General features: G+C 31.8%; 1 protein-coding gene across 15 annotated transcripts in view; it reads left to right on the top strand.

Moving 5' to 3' along the window:
- Mpdz (multiple PDZ domain crumbs cell polarity complex component) overlaps window positions 1-24,852 on the top strand; it is a 149,903-nt gene that overhangs the window by 15,371 nt on the left and 109,680 nt on the right. For 14 of the 15 annotated variants that reach the window (XM_013359850.3, XM_078047642.1, XM_021728196.3 and 11 more), the window contains 2 exons: window positions 6,088-6,156; window positions 8,734-8,900. In XM_013359850.3, the coding sequence (XP_013215304.2) occupies window positions 6,141-6,156; window positions 8,734-8,900 (183 nt within the window). In that variant the 5' untranslated portion in view covers window positions 6,088-6,140. Of the gene's footprint in view, window positions 1-4,657; window positions 4,705-6,087; window positions 6,157-8,733; window positions 8,901-24,852 lie in introns of all 15 variants that reach the window. The other variant, XM_078047636.1, reaches the window with a different exon arrangement.

Genomic DNA, 24,852 nt, shown 5'->3' with positions numbered 1-24,852 from the left:
GTGAGGTCTAACTTGTGTAGCTGTGAGCTACATGTTTGAGATTCCTTTCAACTCAAATTGACCTTGCAGTTGAGTATAAGCAACACATAAGGAACTTAACTCAGACAAATCACAAAAAATGATTTAAGTGTATAATTTTGGAAGTGAACATGAACTGATAAAATGTCTTTATAAAACTAGTATCAATGTGTTTTTGATAATCTGCAATTAAGGAAAGAACATATATACTTTTGAAGGAACAAAGAACATTTCACCTTAGGCCAGGCATCTTTAAAAAAAACCGTAATTTTCAAAACCAAAGCAAATTTAATGAGCAGGTTTGTTAGTATAGATACATTTGTTGTGTAAGTTTGCCTAATAGTAAAATGCTTTAATTTCTATATCCTATGTGTTTTCCTTTTAGATAGGAGTTTTTCTCCCATTACAAAAGTCCTGACAACAGAAATGAGATAATACTATTTTCACCAAACTTCTTTAAATTTTATGGATTCGTGGTCAGAATATTGATTGTGATTTATTTATGTTTATGGTGTATTAATATGTCACATCTCCTTATTTTAGTATTATCTTACACGTATTATGACTGTTGATTATATTGAATTGCCTTTTGAATATACATGAAAGATAACATGAATCTCTTTTAATTGAAACAGATTGTATTTCTCTACTCTTGGGTTTACTCATCATTCCTGAAGGTGCGGTTTTGGTTTAGATTACGTATATATCCCAAAACAGAACATCAACAGTTGTTGAACATTTTTTGCCTGGCTGCTCTCTGACATGGAGTTGGCAAAGGCTATAAGCATCTGCTTCTAAGTCTCATACCTAAAAAGCTCGATAAAACTAGAAGCAGAGTAGTACCAGAAAATCAAAGTAAATTAAAACTAAAAATGATTCTTCATTAGATACTAATTTTTGAGGAAATCTTTTCATATTTCCTTTTTTTTTTTTGCTGGAATTAAGTAATCTAGCTTGAAGAAATTATTTATTTGGGACCATTTACCAAAAGTAAGAAATTTCCTGAGTAATTTAGTAGTTTGCAGTGAAATATTTTTTTGATAAGGAAAGATGGCAGGGAGGATTTTTAAAAATATTGTGAATTTTAAGGAAAAAAAATGTTCATCTCTAATTTTTGTCCTCTCCCACAGCAGATATTGATAACATTTTTATGTATTTACTGCCAATAGCTTAGTTTTAAAATTTTTTTTTAATGAAAATTTTCAAATGTACATAAAGGCAAGCAGAAGAGTATCTATTCTGTAATCTGGTATCTATTCTTCATTTTTAATAACCTTCAGTTCATGGTCAGCTTTGTTTCTTTTTTGAAGTAAATTACAGATATTGCACCATTTGGTCAATAAATTTTTTAATTCGCTTACTTTTTATGAATATACTTTAAAACATGAAAATATTGCTTTCTTAAAAAATAGAGGAAGCTAAATTCCCCCTTTGACATGTTTTGAAGCTAGTCCTTGTATCTGTTCATTCTGAAAGTAACTATTGCTGTGATTTCAGAAATTGGGCTTTTAAGCCATCCTTAAATATGATGAAAGCAAATATGTGTATTTCTATGTAACATATTATTATGTATACATTTAAAATTTAGATAAGTTGTATCAAACTATACTTATTCTCAAATCTCAATTTTATCTTCAAAATCTGGATTACATTCTTTAGTAACTCTAATATTTTCATAGTTATAGTAAATATAGATATCTAGATTTATATTAACTCTCTTATTTGTGTTTCTTGTTGACTGTGCTTTTTGCTTTTTTTAGATTCTCAATCTTTTTTAGTTTTCTTGAGTATTTGTTTGTTTCATCTTTTTTTCCACCTGGTATATCAATTATATAGAGTCTGTATAATTTCTGTTATTTTAATGGTACCTTAAAATTTTAATATGCACATTTGGCTTATTTTTCTAGTAGTGTTTGAGTAAGAGCATTTTGATTTTCTATAAATGTAGTTTTTTTTTTTTTTTTAGCCAGAAGTATTTTCATTATTTGTGAATATTGGTGACAGAACTGTGGGTTCATTTATATAATGAACTCTCTGATCCCATGTTTTTGGACACTGGACTTATTCTTTGTTTGGTTACAGCTTGTGGCTTTTCTCATGCTCTTACTAAAACTGAATACTTCATGGTATTTTATTCACTCACAGCTGTAACTTTACATGCCTTGTTTTTCTGATATAACTATTTCTCAATTAAGATTCTTAATTACCTCAGTGCTCTTATTAAAATTGTCTTTCCAGCCCGGCGAGGTGGCGTACACTTGTAATCCCAGTGGCTCAGGAGGCTGAGACAGGAGAATTACAAGTTCAAAGCCAGCCTCAGCAAGGACAAGGCACTCAGCAACTCAGTGAGACCTTGTCTCTAAATAAAATACAAAATCAGGCTGGGATATGGCTCAGTGGTCCAGTGCCCCTGAGTTCAGTCACTGATACCAAAAAAAAAAAAAAAAAAAAAAAAAAAAAAGTCTTTGCTAGTAAGATCTCATATTTTTATTGGAAGTGGAGTTTCCAAATCAAAGGAGGAAATGTGCCAGCCTTGTTACCTCTTCCTTTTCCTTTTCTCACCCATACCAATCCAGGTATAACAAATTTTGCAGTGCTCGGGAGGTACTTCTCACAACTTCTGTCTTAACTCCTGCCTGTTCTTTAGGCCTTCAGGAAGTTTTCCCTGATTCCTCAGTGTGGCATTTGGGTCCCCTTTTTGTGTTTCTGTATTTTAATAGTCATCTTACTACTTTTTCTTTCATTCACTTATATTGGGTTCCCAGACTGAGTCCTCATTTCTTTAATTCTGCCACCTGATAGCATGCCCATCATGTGGGCACCTTGTATGTATACTGAATGGGTTAATAACAGAATTTGAGTTCTCTTCTAACCCAATAAACCCCTCAGACTTTTTACTTTGGACAAGTATATGGCTTCCTACATGGAGGATAAGAATATCAATGAAAAAGAATATCTATATATGAAGTATGTTGATAAGCGAAGTTTCCTTGATAGTTAATTTTCTTTGATTTTTGGGGAACAAAATTAATAAATTTTATTCTTACTTTAGGCATTTGGAAATATTTAGAAATGACAACTTGAAAATAAAAATTGTGCTCAGGAATACTTTTTCTGATCAAAGCCTATAAGAATGAGAGCAAAGTTAAAAAGAACAGATGCTAAGAAAAGGCTGATGTTTTCTGCTGATGACAACATGATATTGGTGGATACCATGACGTTTCTTCCCTTTCAGAGCAATAGTTCAGTAATGTTATCCAAAGTAGAAATTATGTTATCCAAAGTGTAATATTGCTGTCATTACCAACTGAATTGATAACAAACTACCTGTAAACAGCCACAATCTTGCTTTTGTCTGCTAACTTCAGTAGTGCTGAGGCTGCTATAAATGAGACAAATGCTAAATTTAAGGCAATAACAGATGCTGAACAACTTTGACAAGCTACAAACCATCACAACAAGCTTTTTAAATTTTGTGTTCCTTATTCAGTCAGAATTGTTTAGAAAATTGTATGCATTTGGGGCAGTTTCTCTTCATAGAGTTATTTTTAGCACAAAACATATTTCATTTGTTCGTTGCCATGAAATCTGCATTGGACAGATTTGTGTTGTTTCAAACACTGATTCTTTTCTACATAAAAGCTGTGCCTCCATGTTACCAGTACAACTTGTTGGAAATTAAAAATGATTAGGCAATTACTCTGTTTCTTTTCATCAATAAAAGCAAATACTCAGTTTGATTTTTCTCCCCTGCTGAAACTGATGTTATCAACCAGTTGTTGGGTAATCATATGGTCACAGGTAGAATCTTTAGATTTATTAAGGATTTGATCATGTTGTCATTATATTTTGACAGGAAGCTCTCAGGCCTTAAATTAAAATGTTGTCTTAAATTTAAAATTTCTAAGCAAATACATATATAGTAGACTTGCCATATGGAATAACAAATGCCCAATTAAAGGTGAATTAAAGCTGGGCATTGTGGTACACACCTGTAGTCCCAGCTACTTGGGAGGCTGAGGGAGGAGGGTCACAAATTCTGGGGCCAGCCTTGGCAACTTAGAAAAACCTTATCTCTACATAAAAATAAAAAGGGTTGGGGGTTATAGGCCAGTGGTAGAGCATCCTGTGCAATTCCCAAAATCAACACAACAACAACAACAATAATAACAAAAGTATTTCAAATAAAAAACAAAATTAGTTTTTTTAATATAACTATCTTCCAAGTACTGTATAGGTTATTCACTAAAAAAATCATTTAACTGAAACTCAGATTTAACTAGGCATCATGTATTTTTATTTGCTAAATCTGAGCTATTCTATATTAAGATAAAAAGCTGAAAAAGAATGCAGTGCAAAATAGGTTTCCTTCAGTGTCCTCTGTTCCTGTCATAGTTTACTATTATCCATAAAACTTGCAGAAATATTTTATAAACTTGGGCCTATTATGCTTTTATAAACAAACATGTACCTAATAATTTTTCTTGAATAAGCATTTACCTTATATTATACAAGTTGTAGTAATTTAATGTATTATACTGCAATATAATATTATATTGCAATTTTTAAAAAATTGACAATATATTTATATGCTTTACACTTGGGTCCTTATTTCTTCCTTTCATTTCACCTCATAAAGGGCAAGGTCTGCATGACAATTTTGAACTTGGAAAAAGGAAAAATGTGGTAAGATAAATTTTTCCTCCTAATGAGGGGCAGCATATTGTAGGCATTAATTGTGGGCTCTGGAGCCTGTCTGCCTGTACTCAAACCCTAGATTTATTACTTACTAGTGGTGTGATTTAGGCAAGTTTTTTAGTCTTTTTGTGACTTATGTAAAGTCAATGGATTGTATGACTGTTAAAGGATATAACTGGATAGCATGCTTCAATAAGTGCCTAGCATTTTGTAGGTGCCCTGTTTGCTGTTATTATTGCTTCTTCTACCCCCATAGTAGTGTCGATCTCCTGGTCATCTCTACAGCTCGTCTCTACTGCCTCTTTGATTCAGCATTGTCACTGCTAGCATGAATTGCCCAGGAAGAACCTGGGCTGCTTCTGACCTATTGTTGGGTCTCTTATAAAACTTACCCTATGACCATGGCCTGCTTTTATGACCCAGGCATCCTTATATTTCCATGTAGTGTTGAAATGGGTAAAAAGAGAAGGGAGATGGTAAGGTGGTAAAAAGGTGGGTGAAAATGAGTTTGCAGTTTGAAAGAAGTAGATTTGATCTAACTTGGTTAACTCACCTCTTCTGTGAAGCAAAGGGTGGTTGTACCTCTGGAGACAGTTGTGCAGAATTGTATAGCAGAGGCTGATTATGATTAGTGATGTGGATGTTGGCTGTGCATATCTGTACCCAGGACTTCAAAGTGTCCAATTAAGTGTTTCCAGAGAAAGATAAGATCTATGTGAAGATAAAGAAGGAATTGAGAAGGTATTTTTAAGTGGAAAGAGGAGAACATTATAGTTAGAAGGATAGTTTAAAAACCTTTGAAAAATTTAAGAGGGCACTCTCTTTTATTCAGTTTTTAATCCATGATTTAATGTATGAAAGTAGTATGGTATTACCTATACTGCTTTGGTGTCACGGTTCATGTCTAATTGGTATGTATATTATCTTCCCAGTTAAGGCTGTGAGTATTTGAGGGTAAGATCACAAATTCATTTATCATTTTTGCCTAGAGAATTTCATATGCAGATTCAAGTAAGCTCCTTATTCTGTGGTTAAGGATCTGTAAATTAATCCAAGATTACAGTGGTCTGTGGTGAGAAGCTCTTCAGGAAATATTTTAGAAACTTGTACCATCTTATTTAAAACAGAATTTAAGCTTTTCTACTTATTATTGCAGTTAACATGGGTATGCACATATAATTTTGAGTAAGTTCTAGAGTGCTGACTTTTTTTTTTGCCTGTAATGAGAACTATGTGAAGTTATATCAACAAGAGTTAATGGTCAGAGGAATTACAATGGTATCAAGTGCTATTTAGAGTATTTAGTTTTAGAAGAAAATTACAGTTCTGAGAAAACATAACCCTTTCATTTTATGTCCTTTTTTCCCTCAGAGTTCCATTTTAGTTGCTGTTTGAAATCATTTTAGAGAAGAACTTTGAAAGAAATGTTGGAAACCATAGGTAAGACTTATTCTTTTTTTTTTTTCATTTTTAAAAGTTGAAACTCCCTCCTTTGGGATCTTTGAGTATGATATATTCTATATAGCAGATTCTATCTGTGGTAACTTAGATTTAAAAGGTTGTTATCCACTAACATTGTGCCAGGATAATACTTTTCTGTATTTGATCAGTCTCATGTGAAGTGTTTCAAAACATACATAATTTGTACATAATTTTTAAATATGACATTCTACCATTTATGGGTTTTAATAAAGCTTAATGTATACCCAATTCTAATTCATGAACCCAGTTGTAGTTAATATTTGTTTCTGGATTACAGGAGAAAATTTATTAGTATTTTAATGTTGAAAGATGACCAATATTCTTGTATTTGTGGCTGAATTTCCTCTGAGCTCTTGTGTGTGTGTGTGTGTGTGTATATATTTTACTGGGGATTGAATCCAGCACTCTACCACTGATCTGTACTATCATCCCCTTTTTAAAATAAAATTATTTTGAGACAGAGTCTTGTTAAGTTGCTCATTGTGGTGGCAAACTTGTGACCCCTCCTGCCTCAGCATCCTAAGTAGCTGGTATAACAGGCATGTGCCATACCTGGTTGAGCTCTTGCTTTTACTTGACAAGGAGAACGGTAACAATCTCTTTAGCTGGTAACTTCATTGAAGGCAATTTAATTTCCTCATGAGATAATTTAGGTTGAAATAGCTAGATTTCCCATGTTTATGTGTTAATCCCTTCTAGAGAAACTAGTTTATACATCTGTTTACAAGTGTATCAGGTGTGGTACATATCTGCCATTATCAGACATAGCAGTTCTGTATGTATTCCAGGTAGCTTATCTATTATAACTTTTTGAAGGTATCTAGATTTTACTCTGGCACTTTGATGATTATGGTTGATGCTTAGACAGCTTCATGTTTTAAGGGTAGGAGGAGAGTCGATGGCAGTAAAAGAAACAGGAGCTTCTTTTATGATCTTGTGACTTTTGTTCCTGGTCCTATGCTGATCATAAAAATGCATGGATGTACATCTCTATCACTCATTTTATACTGAAGTAATACACCATAAAGAGAACTCGCCTACACAAAAGTGGAAAGGAAAGGAAAGGGGAAGTACAGAATTATGTAAATCATTACTTTCTCAGCTTTGTTCTGTTAGCTATTACTACTCAGTTGGACACCTTGTAACAATTGCCATGAGAATTAATATATTCACATTCTAAGTTACCATGGGAGATTATCCAGATGAAAATTCTCGGGTATATCTTTATCATTATTTGCTTTAAAATTTCTGCTTGAGTAAATGTTATTTTATTTCATTTTTTTTGTTTATGTAAAATCATGATCTTTGTTAATTCATATTTTAATTGCCCAATTTCTGTGTAATTCCAGATTTGGAGCTATATAAAGTATTTCTAGTAATGATTGCCATTATATATAAAGTATCTCTAGTAATTGGTTACTGTGATATTTCAAATATATTTTAATACAGATACTTCTTATCATCCTGAAAGTGTTAGGACATATATCTGAGTACAATCTCTATTAAAAATAAAAACAAATTTGGCTTAATTTATAAGTAAGTGAGTATGTGTATTGTGTGTATGTGTGACTACAAAGATATGTTTTTGGCTATTATTTGTGGTAGAAATTCACTACCTGGTAGAAGTAAGTATATAAGATATAAGGACTGTTAGGACATACTTAAATATTTACTTTTTAAAAAACTTTGTGCCTGATTTATAAACCATTTAATAATTATTTGAATTGGATTAGTTTGAAGCATATGTAAATATGGCATTTAATTTGGGGAGGAAGATATTTCAACTATTAAAAAGTAACCTATTTGAAATACTCTGTGTTATTCTGATGTAGTTTTAAGTAAATTCTCAATTGTAGAATACTTTGCTTCTTAATATGTGAAATTATTATATTTTGGATATTGTGATTAATCATTAACATTATCCATATCCACTTGTTAGTGAGCCAGTTATGTTGCTAATTTTTTATATGTAAATAAGCATTTTCATTTCTTTTTAAAGAAGGCATTTTTGAGGTCACAGATCATTTGGTTTTTATTAAAAAAAAAAGTCATGATTTTTATGAAAGACTTGAAACAGCTCACATTGGAATTTAGATAGCCATCATCTGAATTGGTTTCTGTGACTAATTGTATTCAGCACACAATATGACCAATTTCTTGCTTTCAAAGAAACTTTCTTATAGGTTTCTTCAAGGTCTGTGGGGCACATTTCCAGTTACATGTTACACCCTTTCTGTTTTATTTCCAAACCAATTCCATTGGTTTGAAGCAAATGCAAATATAAAAAATACTGTGTAATTTGCTGTTTAATTTTGAGGGAAAATATTCAAAGTATTAAAAAGTGATCAGTCTTATACTTTTTATTCTTTTGTACTTTATTAAAATTTTGTACTTTTGTAAAACTTTTTACTCAAAAAAGACAATTTTGTGCACTTAAGAGGCATAATTTGAGAATTTCCACAAGCATGGGATCCTTATATGCTTGATATGCATGTTTTGAGTCCTGTTATTTACTAATGCTACTCTTTGGAATAGATAAAAATCGGGCCCTGCAGGCAGCAGAGCGCTTGCAAGCCAAGCTACGAGAACGTGGGGATGTAGCAAATGAAGACAAACTCAGCCTTCTAAAGTCAGTCCTGCAGAGCCCACTCTTCAGTCAGATTCTGAACCTTCAGACTTCTGTACAGCAGCTGAGAGACCAGGTAGGATATCATTGGGGTGTTCACAGCATGGCATAGATCTTGTGAAAGGATTGTTTTTTTCTGAAGGCTGATTTTCGAATGTGTTAATGAATAGTTAATGAAGTCATTTAAACCTCCAAACAAGACATTCAAATTCACCATGGCTTTTTCTTCCTAGTTATTTTTACAGTGGTTGTTGCCGTATACTGTAGATGATATGACATTGTGTTGAAAGCTGTGTGGATGCTGAAGAATGAGTTTCTACAGGAAAAGGGGATGATAAAAGTATGTTTGGGGTAGATGGCTGTAGACTTGGTTTCCATCATCACTAAGGCTCATTGTTCATGTGATCTTACTCATTCAGATTCAGATTTGAGTATGCTTGTAAGATTTCAGATAAGCCTAGATTTGCATGTGTAATCATGTGTGTAAGGAAGGGAAATCACCTCTATTTTGACAGTAAAAGGAATAATTACATTGTCATCAGTTAGAGGAATTGCAATTCTCACTTCTTAAAAGAGTGTAAGTAGCAATTGCTTCTATGACAGCATCAGATGGTAGAACTTCTAAATGTAACACTGTGTTTCTCCTGTAACAATTATGAGCATTAAAAGTTAGAACATTTATACTAAAATTGAAACATATCATAGTGACAGAGTGAAAACTAAAGTCAGATGTTCTTTGAACTTACTTAATTTAATCACTATTTCTCAGGTTTTTTAAAAAATATTTTTAAAACAGTTCCTATCCTCACAAGGTTTGAAGTTAATTATGCCTTCAAGTTCTCATTCTCATGTTTTTAGAATTAATTTAATGGTTATGGATGACTTGCTAGCAAATATTCTGCCTTAAAAGGTTAAAAAAGAATCGTGAAAACTAGTTTCATCATACAATGAGAGAACAGCTCCAATAAAAAATTCCCAAATAGTGCTGGAGGTATAGCTCAGTGGTAGGACTGTGAGTTCAATTCCCAGTATGATAAAAATATCAGAAAACAAAAAAACAACACTCAAAATTGTGCTAAATGCAAAAGGTAAAACAGAATTAATAGAAAAGGAATTTGTTTAATGTCGTGTTAACTTCTTAATCTACATTTGTATATTTGTAGCCCCTCTAAAATAAATCAAGAATAATCTTCAGACATATGTAATAATTTCTATGTAATGATTTTAAAAGTCATGATCATGAATTTTAAAAGGTGTTTTTGTTATTTGTAGTGTGTTTATCCCCTTTGTAAGTTATGGAGATACTAATTTTCAATACTAACTTTCAGAACAAATTGGTAAACTATGGAGAAACCACCATCTTGAATGTAAATGTAATTATGATGGGAATAATCATCTGTTTTTTCAGAGTATAGAGAGGTTGAACAGATGTCGTTTATTTATTGTATTGTATGGAAATGTGATTAAAATGGGAAGGAAGTTGAAATAAATAGAGTATCAACAAGTACACCACTAGTCTAGTGAGATAAATCATTATTTTCCTGCTAGCCAGCCTTACGAATGGCAAAGAATCTTTGTCCCTCCTGTGTCTGATGAAAGAAAGGGACAAATGGATCTACTTGCTAAGCTTGATTTAATATTTTCAAATGAAAGTAGGATATGGGCTCTATTACTATTTAAGTCCTACATGGTTCACATGAAAACTACTTGGAAATCTATTGAGCATAGTAATAAAGGCTCAAGTTCTGTGACTAATATATGCTATGATTTTGCTATTTTATTAATATATTTAAGACTAAATTGTGAATTCTGTAGGCAGGTCTTACATGTCTATGGATTTTGTGTCCTTAGTCACTCTTTATGTAGAAAAGAAAGCTAACAATAAAAAGGACCACGGAAAGTATCTAGCTTGGAGAGGTTAAGTGATTTGTTTTTAAGGGTAAAGCCAGAACTAGAATTCAGTTTTCTTGGCTCCCTGGGCTTCTTTCCCCCTTTTAGGCTTTGCAGCCTATCTTATATCTTCTTTTCAGTGATAGGAATTTGATCCCTAAATGTCAAGAGTTTCATTTTGATAATTCCTCAATTTTTGTGACTTTTCACTTTAATCTCCATTTTTTTTTTACTAATTCAATTCTGTTTACTTATCAGTATTTTATATATGATTAAAATAAAAATTTAAAACTATGTAATTTTTGTATATTAAAATAAAAATATAAACATTCTAATTTCATCAGATTTACCAATCGATAATTTATTAATATTTATAATTTAATAACTAAATATATCTAAGGAACAAAATTTGTTTCATGCTTTTCAATCAGTGGCTACCCAAATCTGACCATTGTCTAGTTTTTACTTATTACCTTGTATGTAAATTATATTTTCATATATATAATTTTGTATGCACAACAGGTGCAAGTTACTGTTTCAATTTTTTTTTTTACCATCACTGGAAAATTTGATCTCTTCAGTTCTTCCCCTCTGTCATCCATTCTCCTGTCTTTTAGAGAAGCAAAGGGAGTTAAATAATTGAAAAACCTGAGGTATATGCAGCATATTGGAGAACATTATCATATTGTTGCATTAATGACAGATGCTGATATGCCACGTTGAATTAAGCCTACAATTTTTTTTCCCTCAGATCCTTCTCATTACTTCTATTCAATAATGTTTAATTTTTCCAATTTGCTGCTTCAGTATTAAGACCACCCTTAGAAATCAAACTATTTCCCTTTGGCAAATTAAACACTTGACAGGTGTGTAACTGAGAGGGCAAAAAAGCCATGCCCTGAAGGGATGTGCTATTTAAATATTGTCAGAAATATTAACAGGTCTGAGAATATAATTGATGCCTCTGTTTAACTCTGCCACATTATGTATTGTTCTATCCGCCAGCTAAAAGATGTGTGCTATTAAACCTGAATAATCTCTAATAGCTCCAGTTCATTTCCTGCCGCACGATTTCTGTTTAAATGAAGAGAAAAAAGAGAACTGTGACTGTGTGTCAATGATCTGTCAAATGCAAATTCTCAAGTAGTGTCCTCACTGTCACCTAGTCATCACAGCTAATAACTATGGGGCTTAATGCGTATTCATGACAAAAATCCATCTATTGTGGGGGAAATAAACACGTTAGCAGTTTAATAATAGAAATGTGTCAGCCTTGAGGATATTGGATTTGCATATTTATTCTATGAAGTTTCTACAGTCCAGTATAGGTGATGCTGCTTTCCTGATTAGTTAATTTCCTTGTTTTATAAATTGACCATAGGCACTAAAATAATCTTCTTACTTTAAGTAATTTTTCAGAAAACTGTGAATTAAAATTATTATTTTCAGTAGAAATTTAGGATCAATACCTAGAAATCAACATTACCAAGATTATTTTTAAAAAGATGGCAGTGGAGACCAGTTCTAAGACAGGAGAAAAGATATGGATAACTCAGGTTGCAAAAGTTGCTTATATGAGAAATAAGCCGTAGGGCACAGAATATTCAAGATATCTCTCCTTGTTTCTGATCTCTAGACTTTTTGGCCTGTGACATTTGATTGTTTTGTTGTTATTTAATATTTTTAGGATTCTAGCTCATTTGCCGTCCTCCCATTCAGTGCTGGCTTATATACTTTTCTAGATATATAATATATATACACACAAATTAAGCCAGATTTTTTCTTTGGAAATTTATGACATCTCCTAAAATAACTAAACACATGGTGAGTTGTATAGAATCAACTTTGGAAATTACTGTTCAATGTTGATTAGTTAGATTTTTTTCCCATTTTTTATTCTTGAAATGTAGTCTTCATGGTGTAACATTTTCATTGTTTATTTCTATATATTTCTTTTTAAAAATTTTCATATTTTTTATATCTATTTTTTAGTTAGAGGTGGACACAATATCTTTATTTTATTTTTATGTGGTGCTGAGGATCAAACCCAGTGCCTCATGTGAGCCCTCTACCTTTGAGCCACAACCCCAGCTCTATTTCTTTCTAAGTTTTACTTGTTCACGTTCCAAAAAAAGAATATGAAACAAAGAAATGGGTGATTTTCAAAGATAAACCTAAATAAACTAAATAATAATATCATAGAACTAAAAGATATACCAAAGACCTAGGGTTGCTGAAACCAAGTAAATCATTTAATTTCAGTTTCCCAGAAGCAAAGGCAAATAAAAAACAACTGAAGGATTATGTTCATTGTGAGACATTGTTGAGTGAATCTAATCTTCTCCTGACAATAGGAGAGAGGGTTATCACATGGACACTTTGTTGAACACTTAAAATCAATGAAACCTTAATGAATAATAAGATAGAGGTTCTCACTATCTAGAGGGGAAAACAGAACATAGAAAAAAGAACAGGTGAGTGATGGAAGGAGAAGGAATTTTGACTTAAGATAGATTTTGCAAAAGGAGTAGGAATTTTCGGTAGATGTAGGGAAATTATTTCAGGTAGAAGGCGAAGTGTCTATAAGGGTATGCAGTAGCATACCCTTATAGACACTTTTATATTTTCCTTCACCAAGAAGTATTTGGCAATGTCTGGAGTCAGTGGGATTATGTGGATTATTATGATGGGTAGAGGTTAGCGATGCTGCTAAACATCCTTCAGTGAGCAGCACAGCCTCCCACTGTAAGGAATTATGGGTTTATAAAGTGTTCGTTGAGAAATCCTGGTATAGAACTATGTACAGACATATATTATCAAAGCAATTAGATTATATGTGGAATATTGGCAGGAATGGAAACTATAGAGCCAGATTGTGAAGGACCGATTGAGGTAAGGTTTTTTTTGGGGACGGTGGTCGTTATTTCCTTGATGGTACCCTAGGATTAAGTCCAGAGCCTTGCATTCAAGTACTCTACCAGAGAACTACATTCCTAGACATTATTTTCATTCTTTTATACTCAACTTTCTGGAAAATTATCACATTTATCTTTTACTCCTTCTATTAAGTATAATATTTTAGCAATCATTTTATGTTTTATTTGCCTACATCTTATCACTATGGTAATAAGCCTAACAAAATTATGTTAAGAATTTTAACATTTTGATAAGTAACATGTTTGATTAGAATTATCACATATGTAAATTGGCTGGGCATGTTGGTGTGTGTCTATAATCTCAGTGACTTAGGAGGCTGGAGCCAGAGGATTACAAGTTTAAAGACAGCCTGGGCCATTGAGTGAGACCCTGTCTCAAAATAAAACAATCAAAAGGGCTGGGATTGGGGATGTAGCTGAGTGGTAGTGTGCTGCTGGGGTCAATCTCCACTACAAAAAAAAAAAAAAAAAAAAGAAAAGAAAAAAAAAAAAACCCCTGTTCTTTAAGGAATGCTTCTTTCATCTTACTAATATTGAGAATACAGCATGACATTCTGATTTAGTGATAACTTTTCTGCCAGAGGGCACAATGAGGGGTGTGTGTGTGTGTGTGTGTGTATGTGTGTTGTGTATTTTTTCTGACTCTGTGTCTTAAAACAGGAGCAAAAAGTAAAGATATAGGTAAATATTGTGTAATTCAGAGGGTTACTTTTGAGTTTCTGAGGTCTGCAAGGATTGTTCAGTAGAACATACACTGTCCTGAAGTATAACTGAAGAGGATATTCTGTAGATAAAGATTTATAAGATGAATAAATCTAATTCATGATCAAAATGTTGAGGTATATAGCTTCTAAGTAGAACATGAGCAGCTCTGATAAATTCTTATATTTTTTTTAGATTGATGGAAAGATGAGAAATTTTCATAACTGAACATTTTGTTGCTGTTTTGACTTTGGTAATATGCAAGATGGTATTTAGTGTGATTCATGTCTTAAACAGCAGAAATGCTTGTATACCCAGCTTTATTTTATTACTTAATAAATGATAAAAACATGGCTCCCTCTCTATAGTTTCTAATTTGAAACTTACATGAAGATGATTCATCTGTAGGCTTATCAGTAAAGGGGAAATGACTACTGTCTCTCAAGAATGTCTAGGTTAAATTATGACTTGGTGTTGATGAGAGGAGGGAGGACAAAAAGAAAATATACCTTGATTCTATTAACAGAAATAATTGAAAAATGGAATATAATTCTTTCAGTGGATGTTGCTTGTGAAAATACAAAGAGGTCTGTCTTACCTCTGAAAGAGTTTTATGATTTAAGCATTGCAGTTGCCCAATAGGAAAATATGTACTATATTCTTGAGACTATACTATAATGTACATTATCTAGAAGTTAAGAAAGAATGAGTGATTCTTATGTTTTTAGATTTACAATAAAGTTTATTTACTGTAGGAATTTCAAATACTTTATTTTTGGTACAATAACAGCTTTAAAATGTTTGTTCCTTTAACTAAAGTTTGTAAATATAGAGCCATAGAATGGACTAAAATTCTTATTTTTTTACTGGGCAAGAAGACACTGTTCAAGTTTTTTCTACAGTGCTGGATTAAAATGCAACACCATCTTGCTACTGGGTATGCATGTGTGTCTGAAACAACAAATGGTGCTAATTGTATGGTATTTTTGTGACAAAGTTAAATGGTCTTTGGAGAAGAAAGAAGAAAATATGCAGTTTACTGGGAATAACCTAAATGAGTTTTTTAATCCAAGAATTTAAGAACATTTGAGGTTGTTTGACATTTTAAGCTATAGCAACAATAATAAAAACCCTATGTATTATGGACTTTGTTCCATTTAACTAGTCCATCAGTTGTATGGGATAGCTTTTATCCCCAGCTGTCCAGCAAGGAAATTGAGGCTTAGAGATGTTATATAACTTAAGCAGGACTACACAATTATTCACTGGTAGACTTAGGGGAAGAATTCATGTCTGTCTGACCCTAAAGCCAGTGCTTTTTAATTTTTAATTTACACCATTTCTGAATTCTCTGTTCTCTATGTAAAGAAACAAATAAGATGAAAACAAAAACAAACAGAAACAGTTAATGGAATGCCTAAAGAGAAATGGATTTAAAATAAAGGTATTATTAAATTCATTAAGATCTTCCATTTCTCTTAAGTTTTCCTCCCAAATTTTTTCAGTATTTTCAATATAAACCATAACCTTCATCCTTATTTTATTTATAATTATGCTAGATTATAAAAGTAAAGGAAATGAATTGGTAAAGATAATAGTGAAATGGAGAGGCAATGTGGCAAAATAACATGAATAGTCATGTATTTATTCCCATATGATTACACTTGTCTAGTTTTTATTTTATTTTTCTTCCAACCAAATTATGAAATGTGAGTCAGTTTTATTTGCCTTCTGGAAATGTGGGACTGCTAGGAAAAACACTGCAAAATCCTAACATACTGTTTGCCTAAATTTTCAATTTCTAAATTGCTATTTGTCTTGGCATTTTAAATTGATTAATTTACTTAATTTTGATACTTTCTCTGCATTGATGTAGAAAATTTTAATATACATTGGTAAGAATATTACATTTGTTCAAGATGTGTCCCTGGAATTTTTTTCCCCTTGAAGTTTGGCTAAGAAAATACAGAATCGTTCAGATTTAAATAAAGACAAGATATTCTGTAAATATGCATAAACACACATGCCTAGACTGTGGTGTATAGGCTTTGCTCCACTTGCCATTTGTTAGCAAGCATAAAAAAGAGCTTTAGAATTGCATTTTTCTTTTCTTTTTAAATTTTTTGTTTGAAGTTCATTTACTATTTTGGGAGTAAAATCAATACTAGGTTCATCTTTGAATACCTTGCATTACGATACTTTTGTCAAGCTCAAAAAATAGTTGCTTAATTAATTAAAGAATATGTGAGTATTCTTAAATAATGAAAACTATTGTACATTAACTATTTGTCATTCTTTGCCAGAGAACTAATTTTTAACAAAAATAAGTTAACCAAATGGCTTAAGTTTCTTTGGAAGCCTTCAGTTTTTCTCTTGCTAACTATTGAAAAGGTGTATTATTCATCATCATCACCACAATTAAACTATACTTAACATGTGTTCAGTTCTTACCATGCTTCAGAAATTTTTCTATCTATAGGTATCTGTTTCATTATTATGACAATGCTACAAAGGAAGTAACATGATTTTCCTCATTTTATAGGTAGGGAAATGGAAGCACAGAGAGATAACAGTGGAAGGGCTAATGACTGAACCTAGGTAGGCTGATTCCAGGATTGAGGACTTAATCATATAGCTCTATTGTTTTTTTATTTTATTGTCTTCAATAGCCTAATGAACAAATATTAAGGATTTCCTAGTGGTTGAAGGCTTTTGGGTATTATCTGATCTCCGATTGTCGTAATAATATGGTCTACTGATTATTGAAGACTGACACAACCCAGATTTGTGTTTGTATGTGTGTATGTATGTGTGTGTGGGTGTGGGTGTGTGCACATACATATATACATACATATATTACATAATATTATAGAATTATGTATTCTATAATATTATGTAATATAATATACATTATATATTGCCTTGTCCTGTACAGCACTTTACTAAGTTTCCTGAACCCAGCGATGAGAGGATGAGGCAAAGAGAGACACACTCACAAAAAAAAAAAAAAAAAAAAAAAAGAGAAAAAGCTGGGTCTCAGTGGATCAGTCAAACCCCTGATGAGGGAAGACTGACCAGGAATAAGCTCAGCACTTTTGTTATTATAGATTTAAACATGAAAAGGTTTTATTGTGGGAAAGTTTCTTCAAGATAAACAGAACCAAAGTTGAGGGTAAATCAGCTCAATTAAAATGAACTTTCCAGCTTTTGCCCATAATTCTCTTCCCTTGGGCAGCTGGTGTTTGAACCTGAGGTCAATAGCTGAATAGCTCTGTGACTGGCACAAAACCTTTTGAACAGGGTGTCACCATAGCAACTGGGCGATCTTTTGAGCACCTTTGCACTGAAAAGTTCCCAAGAGAGGTGTCGCCTCTGTCTCTGGGCAGTTCAAAGACCCATAATTCATTTGCTACTCCCAACAATATATTTTATAAATAATGTTATATAAATAATACAAATATATAATCAAACATGTATATATGCACACACATATTCCTAACTGAGCCTTTCTTTTTTCTTTTTAGTTGTAAAATGGGAACTAAGTAACATGAATTTGAAAGGTGTAAAGCCCAGTGGTTGAAATTTAATATTCTTTTATTTTTTGGTACTGGGGATTGAACTCAGGGGCACTCAACCACTGAGCCACATCCCCAGCCCTATTTTGTATTTTATTGTGAGACAGGATCTCACTGAGTTACTTAGCATTCACCGTTGCTGAGGCTGGCTTTGAACTTTCAATCCTCCTTCTTCAGCCTCCCAGTGAAATTTAATATTCTGAAGCAACAGTTCTCAAACATTTTGGGCTCATGAACTTCATAAAAATTACTAAGGACTTCAAAAGAGCTATTGCTTATGTAGTTTATCCATCAATAATTAAAGAAATTAAATTTAAGAAATGTCTTAAATATTTATGAATTCACTGAAAAATAATCATGAAATCCATTTTATGTTAAAAAATCGATGAGAAGAGTGATATTGCTCTATACTCTTGCACATCTCTTTAATGTAAAGCTAACTAGAGGAAAACTCTATCCTCTAATCTGCTTCTGTATTTAATCTGTTTGTATTTTTGGTTTTTAATTGTTATATATGGAGGAAATCTGGCCTTGCACAGATGTATAACCTGGAAAGTGAGGAGAATAGTTCTTTGATAGTATATCAAAATTTGCTGTGAAGCTGGGTACTATGGTCCCTGCCTGTAGTGTCAGCAACTTGTGAGGCTGGAGGCAGGAAGATCACTTTTTTTTTTTTTTTAAAGAGAGAGAGAGAGAGAGAGAGAGAGAGAGAGAGAGAGAGGGAGGGAGGGAGGGAGAGGGAGAGGGAGAGGGAGAGGGAGAGAATTTTAATATTTATTTATTTTTTTTTAGTTTTTGGCGGACAACATCTTTGTTTGTATGTGGTGCTGAGGGTTGAACCCAGGCCGCATGCATGCCAGGCGAGCATGCTACAGCTTGAGCCACATCCCTAGCCCCCAGGAAGATCACTTTTGACCACAAAATTGAACCTAGCCTATGCAGCCTAGACCCTGTCAAAACAAAAAAACAAACTTTAGTAGTTTTATCCTTTTTCTTCCTTTCTTGTTTTTGTTTTGGTACTGGGAATTGAACCCAGAGTTTATGAAGCTACATTCCCAGCAACATCCCCCTTCCCTTCTCCCTTCCTTTTTTCTTTTGGAGACAGGATCCCACAAAATTTGAGGCTGAGGGTGGCCTCAAACTTGTGATCCTCCTGCATTAGCTTCCCTAGATAGTGGGATCATAGGTGTGAGTCACCACATTCAGATTCAGATGTGTTCTTAAAAGTTAGCTGGAATATGGAATCGGAAATAAAATTAATGAATACTTTGTATTCTGTTATATAAAGTCTATTTGTCTATTTTTCTCTTTGACTTTTTTCAACCACATATAATTTTACATCATCTTGGTCTTTTAGAAAATTCAAAAAATTGCAAAAAATCACATTTCATTATATAATATCAAAAAATTATACTTGCTAATGTCACTTAAGATTGTATGAATAATGTCTTTTTTGGTACTGGGGATTGAACTCAGGAGCATTCAACCACTGAGCCACATCCTCAGCCCTATTTTATATTTTATTTAGAGACAGGATCTCCCTAAGTTGCTGAGGCTGGTTTTGAACTCAAGATTCTCCTGCCTCAGCTTCCCAAGCTGCTGGGACAAGGCGTGTGCCACTGTGCCTAGCCTAGACCTTATTGATAATGTCTTTAAGATACAGAAAGGTGTCAAGCTGAGGGTGGCAAATATAAGTGTTCCTAAATTCTAATTTTCACTTGAAAGTTCCAGTTTTATTTTTGGCAACAATTGCTGCCAGCTGTTTTCCTCAAAGTGACAGGCTTACTTTGTTTATTTTTAAGAAATTGTCTTACAAATATGCATAATCATAGTTTGATTTTTAGTCAATTTCAAATATACATGAAAAAGTGGATAGTTCAGCTTGCAACTCAAAAACAACTACGTTTCCTCAAGATAACTTATGATTTATATTTTTTTTACCATTTTAAAACAGTATTGAAAACATATAGATTCAAAGATCAAGATATAATAAAGTTAACAGCTTTTACTCATCATTAAGAACTTTTTTTAGGTGATCTAAGGGAGGGCAAATAGACTATTGCTCTTGATGAGGGATGCTAATGAGACTTTGGTTATTTTTTTCAACCTGTCAGACATCTCCTTACCCTATTCAATGACAGAAAATAAGAATAATGTCAACAAAGATTTAACAAGTTTGAAAAAGAAACCATCATTTAAAAAATTAGAATCTCTGTGAAATCTCAGGGGTTAGATTAAAAAATCTTGTTATGTTTTACTTAGTTGCACAACTGAAGGGTTGTTTTTTTTTTTCTAAATGGTAAACTAAAAGTTTCTTTCATAACGGTAATGAAAAGAGTTTGAAACTATGACTGTTTTAACTTCATTTTCCAATTATTACCCAAGTGTTCACATATGTATGTATTTTAAGAAATTGGAAAAAAGAGGCTGGATCTTTTCTCTTAAGAGTATTTCTAAAAATTTTAGTGTCATTTAGGCTTTCTTCAAAAAATTGATTTATAAAATACAACCTCAAGTACTTTGTACATGCTGCCAGAACACACATCTTACTTCAATTTGCTTGGTAATTGATTTTAACAAGTATCTTTATTTCTAGTTTTAGGAATGAAAATCTTGAGTGAAAACTGAAATATTGTAACCTGTTAAGTGACCATTAACTCCAATTGACAACATCATATAAAGTGCACATGGAGTTTTGTAAATTATCTTGTTTTTAATATACCATGGCAATCAGCATTGCTTAGACCGATTAGTGATCATTTGTATATACCTTCCTAAGTATCAAGAAGGAAAAATCAAGTGTTCTACATACTGTTTAATTCATTTCCTTCTTTAGGCTTTAAGTGCTCTTTGCCTTCCATTTTCAATTTTATATCTGGTAATTTAATCCCCCTTCCCCCCACCCACACTTTTATTAAGCGTAACATACTCCTTGGGAGGAATGACTATTTTGAATTTTCACACATAAATAGATAATTCAATTTTATGTAAATTCAGTCTTGAGTATATGTGCTTTGTGCCTGGCTTATTGTCCTAACTTAGTTTTTATGAGATCATTTATGTTGTTTAATGCAGGTGTATATAAATTTTTTTGCTTTTCATTGTGTGCATATACTAGTATGTGGATTTTTTCCCCCTCAGATCTTATATGTTATAAATAAATGCTCCTTTGAACATTGTAGTATACATATTTCAATGTTTATTAAGTATGAATTTATCTAGAATATATTTACTAAAGAGTGAAAGTTCTGGGTCTTAAGGTACATACAGGGTGAGTATCCCATACTCAAAATACTTGGGGCCAGAAGTGTTCAGGTTTTGGATTTTTAAAAAAAATTGCAATATTTTCATATACTTAATGACATTTCTTGGGGATAAAACTCAGGTCTACATATAAAATTCATTTATTTCATACCTTATACATGTAGCCTGAAAGTAATCTTATGCAATATTTGTAGTGCACCTGTGTTTTGTCCGTAATCTATCATATGAAATCAGGTATGGAAATTTCTATTTCGGCCATGATTTTGCTGCCCCCAAAAGTTTTATATTTTGAGTAATTTTAGATTATGAATTTTCAGATTAAGTATCCTCAATCTGTAATCAGCTTTCATAGATTCAGCCAATCTTTTTTTCTGAAGTGGTTATAGGTCTACTCTTTTACTGCAGTAAGTGAAAATTCTTGTCATTCTATGTCATTGCTTTTACTTGGTACTGCCAGTTTTCAGTGCACTTTTTCCATTTTTAGCACTCAGGAAGTTACATTATAGTGTACCATGTTATTGTTTTAATTTATGTTTTCCTATTGATTAATGTGCTGAACATTTTTCATTTGTTGATTATTTGGATATGCTACTTTGTGAGGTTCCTATTTATTTTTCAAACCTATTTTTCTACTGGTTTGTCATTTGTATTGTTTGACAAGTGTTGCTTATATATTCTAAATAGAACTTTTTTGCTTGACATTTGCGTGGCAGTGATTTTCTCCTACTTTGTGTTATTGCCCTTTATTGTATTTTTTAATAAAGATTTTTTAATTTAAAAAATATTTTTTTCAAACTATTTCCTTTATGGATATTGCCTTTTTTGTCTGACTTAAATTTTTTCACTATACCAAGAATAAAGATGTTTTCTTTTCTAAATTTTGGCTGTGGTGTGAAGTATATATAAAGTATTTACATGTATAATTTCCCATTTGAATATCCATTTGACCCAGAACAAAGTATCAAAAAGACCATCCTTTCTCTTACATTGATCCCAATATTGTTAAACAAAAGATCATATGTGTGTGGTTCTGTTTCTAAACTCTGTTATGTTGATTTTTTTTTTCAAAAAAAGTCCATATTTTAAATAGAATAATTTTTAAGTTTTATTTTCTAATTGACTTTGATAGGAAATATAGGTGATTTTTTAATATTGATTTTATGTCCTCCAACTTTATTAAATTCACTTAGTAATGCTAGCAGTTTATCTGTAGATTTATTTGATTTTTCACTGTATATAATAATGTGGTCTACAAATAATTTTAGTTTTTGTTTCTTCAATTTTAATCCTTATACCATTTCTTTCTTTTCCTCGTCCAATGGAAACCTTGAATTTAATATGGAATAGAAGTGGTTTTAGTATGAATTTTATCCATTATTTGTTTCTATCTTTTGAGCTGCTCCTGTTTTTCTTTTTTCTGATAATGCAGTAAAGTAAAATAAATACATTTGAATGTTAATTCAACCTTTTATTTCTGGAATGTCCATCTTGGTTATAATCATTATTCTTTTAAGAGAATTTTTTATGTTAATATTCTTGCTTAGTATTTTCCTATCCATGTTTAGATGAGATTACTTAATAACTTCCCAGTATAGTAATGTCCTTGTTGGGTTTTAGTGTTAAGGTTATGCTCAAACAAAGAGTAGAGAGCAGTTCCCTTTTTTGTGTGTGAGTTTGTATAAAACTGGTGTTAATTAAAGGAAAAAAAAATTGGAAGAATTTATCAGTGAAACCATCTGGACCTATTTTTATTTTGTTTTGAGGGAGGAAAATTTTTAATAGTGAATTCAGTTTTATTGATAGATACAAAACAATTGACATTTTGGTAAATTCATTCTCAAGGAATATTGTTTCATATATTTTCAAAATTTTTTTTGGCATAAGGAGATTATTTACATACTCATAGAGTCTAGTTACATTCATTTTTTAAATTTTCTTTATTGGCAAGTTATGCCTTTTGTATTCTCCCCCTTATAAATATTGCCAGAGGCTTATCAGTATTATTTATTTTTTCTTCTCAAAGGCCAACTTTCAGGTTTGCTAAATGTCTTTATTGCATTGTTTTTCTAATTTTCAAGTTTTTCCCTGATAGAGCTCATTTTTTTCCTTCTCTTGAGTTATGTTTCCTTTGTTAACATATTGAAGTAGATGCTTAGGTCATTGATTTTTAATTTTTCTTTTTCCCCTTATACATTATATCTATAAATTTTTAAGTATTTCTGTAGCTATACAGTACAATTTTTATATGGCATATTTTTATTATTATTCAGTTCAAAATTTGTTGTATTTTTGGTTTTTTTCTCTTTTAATTATTTGACTTGGGTTTATTTAGAAACATTGCTTAATTGACTAACATTTTTGAGTTTTCTTGTTATTCTGTTTTTGAATTCTTGCTTAATTTCACTGTAATCAGAGCACATTCTCTAGTAATATCAGTTCTTTGAGATTACTGAGTCTTATAGATTTTTTCTGTGTTTCTCAAGAGAATTTGCATACAGCAATTGTTGAATGTAATCTATAAATATCAGCTAGGTGATTTTTATTTACAATCTTGGTTCAGATCTTGTATATATTAATTACTTTTCTGTTCTATCATTTTCTGAGAGAAATGTGTTATAATTTATGATGTTGAATATGTGCTTCTCATTTGAGGTTCTGAGAAATTTCCCTTAATGTCTTGGGGTTATGTTTTTAGATTACTAAGATTTTTTTAAACTTCAGTTGTCTCAGTGAATTATTCTATTTTATTAACACATCTTTCATATCCACTTTCCTGACAATAGTTTAGCTGCATCAGATTTCTTTGGTTAATGTATATGCAGTATATCCTCCTCCTCCTCCTTTTTTTTTTTTTGCTATAATTTTTTCTTTAACTGGCATCTTTGTTGAGCAGCATGTATTTGGAGAATTTTTCTTTTTTGTCTGAAAACATTGGTCTTTTACTTTGAAAGTATTTAACCCTTTTATGTTTAATGTAATAATTGATAAGTGTGGTTTCATTTTTCATGTTTTTTTCTTTTTTTGTATTTTTCATTTTCTTTCTCTATTAGGAAATTATTTAGACTTTGTTATTATTAGTTCTTACCCTAAAGACTATAGCAAGTATCTATGATTTATTTGAGTCAGCTTTAAAAAAAATTTAATATTGATATTATTAGAGATTCTTAGGGTTTTGTTTTGTTTTGTTTTTTTGCAGTACTGAGGATGAAACCCAGAACCTTTTGCCTACCAGACAAGTGCTCTCTCCAGTGACCTATATAGCTTGGAATTTTTGAATATAGTTTAGAGAATTCCAGTATATACTTCAGGTTTTTCCCAGTGCTTATATCTTAATAATAATATACAATATCAAAACCAAGAACTACCATTGGTATACTACATTATGTCATTATCTCAGTTTGTATCATTTTTTCCACTAATATTTATTTGTGTAACTTATCACCACAATCAAGATCAATTTTAGGTTTCTTTTTCAGATCTGTTCTTCAACACAAAGATCTCCTTTATTCAGCTGTAATACAGTTCCTTCCCATACTATATATACCTAATCCCTGATAATCTTTAATCTATTTTTCATACCTATAATTTTGTTATTTTAAAAATAGAAAAATTTCAGTTTTTTTACACTTAATGTAATACTCTAGAGATCTATCTAGTTGTA

This window comes from Ictidomys tridecemlineatus, chromosome 4, assembly GCF_052094955.1.
Source record: "Ictidomys tridecemlineatus isolate mIctTri1 chromosome 4, mIctTri1.hap1, whole genome shotgun sequence".
NCBI lineage: Eukaryota > Metazoa > Chordata > Mammalia > Rodentia > Sciuridae > Ictidomys > Ictidomys tridecemlineatus.
The sequence above is the reverse complement of the archived record's forward strand: the minus strand, read 5'-3'. Positions and strand labels throughout refer to the sequence as shown.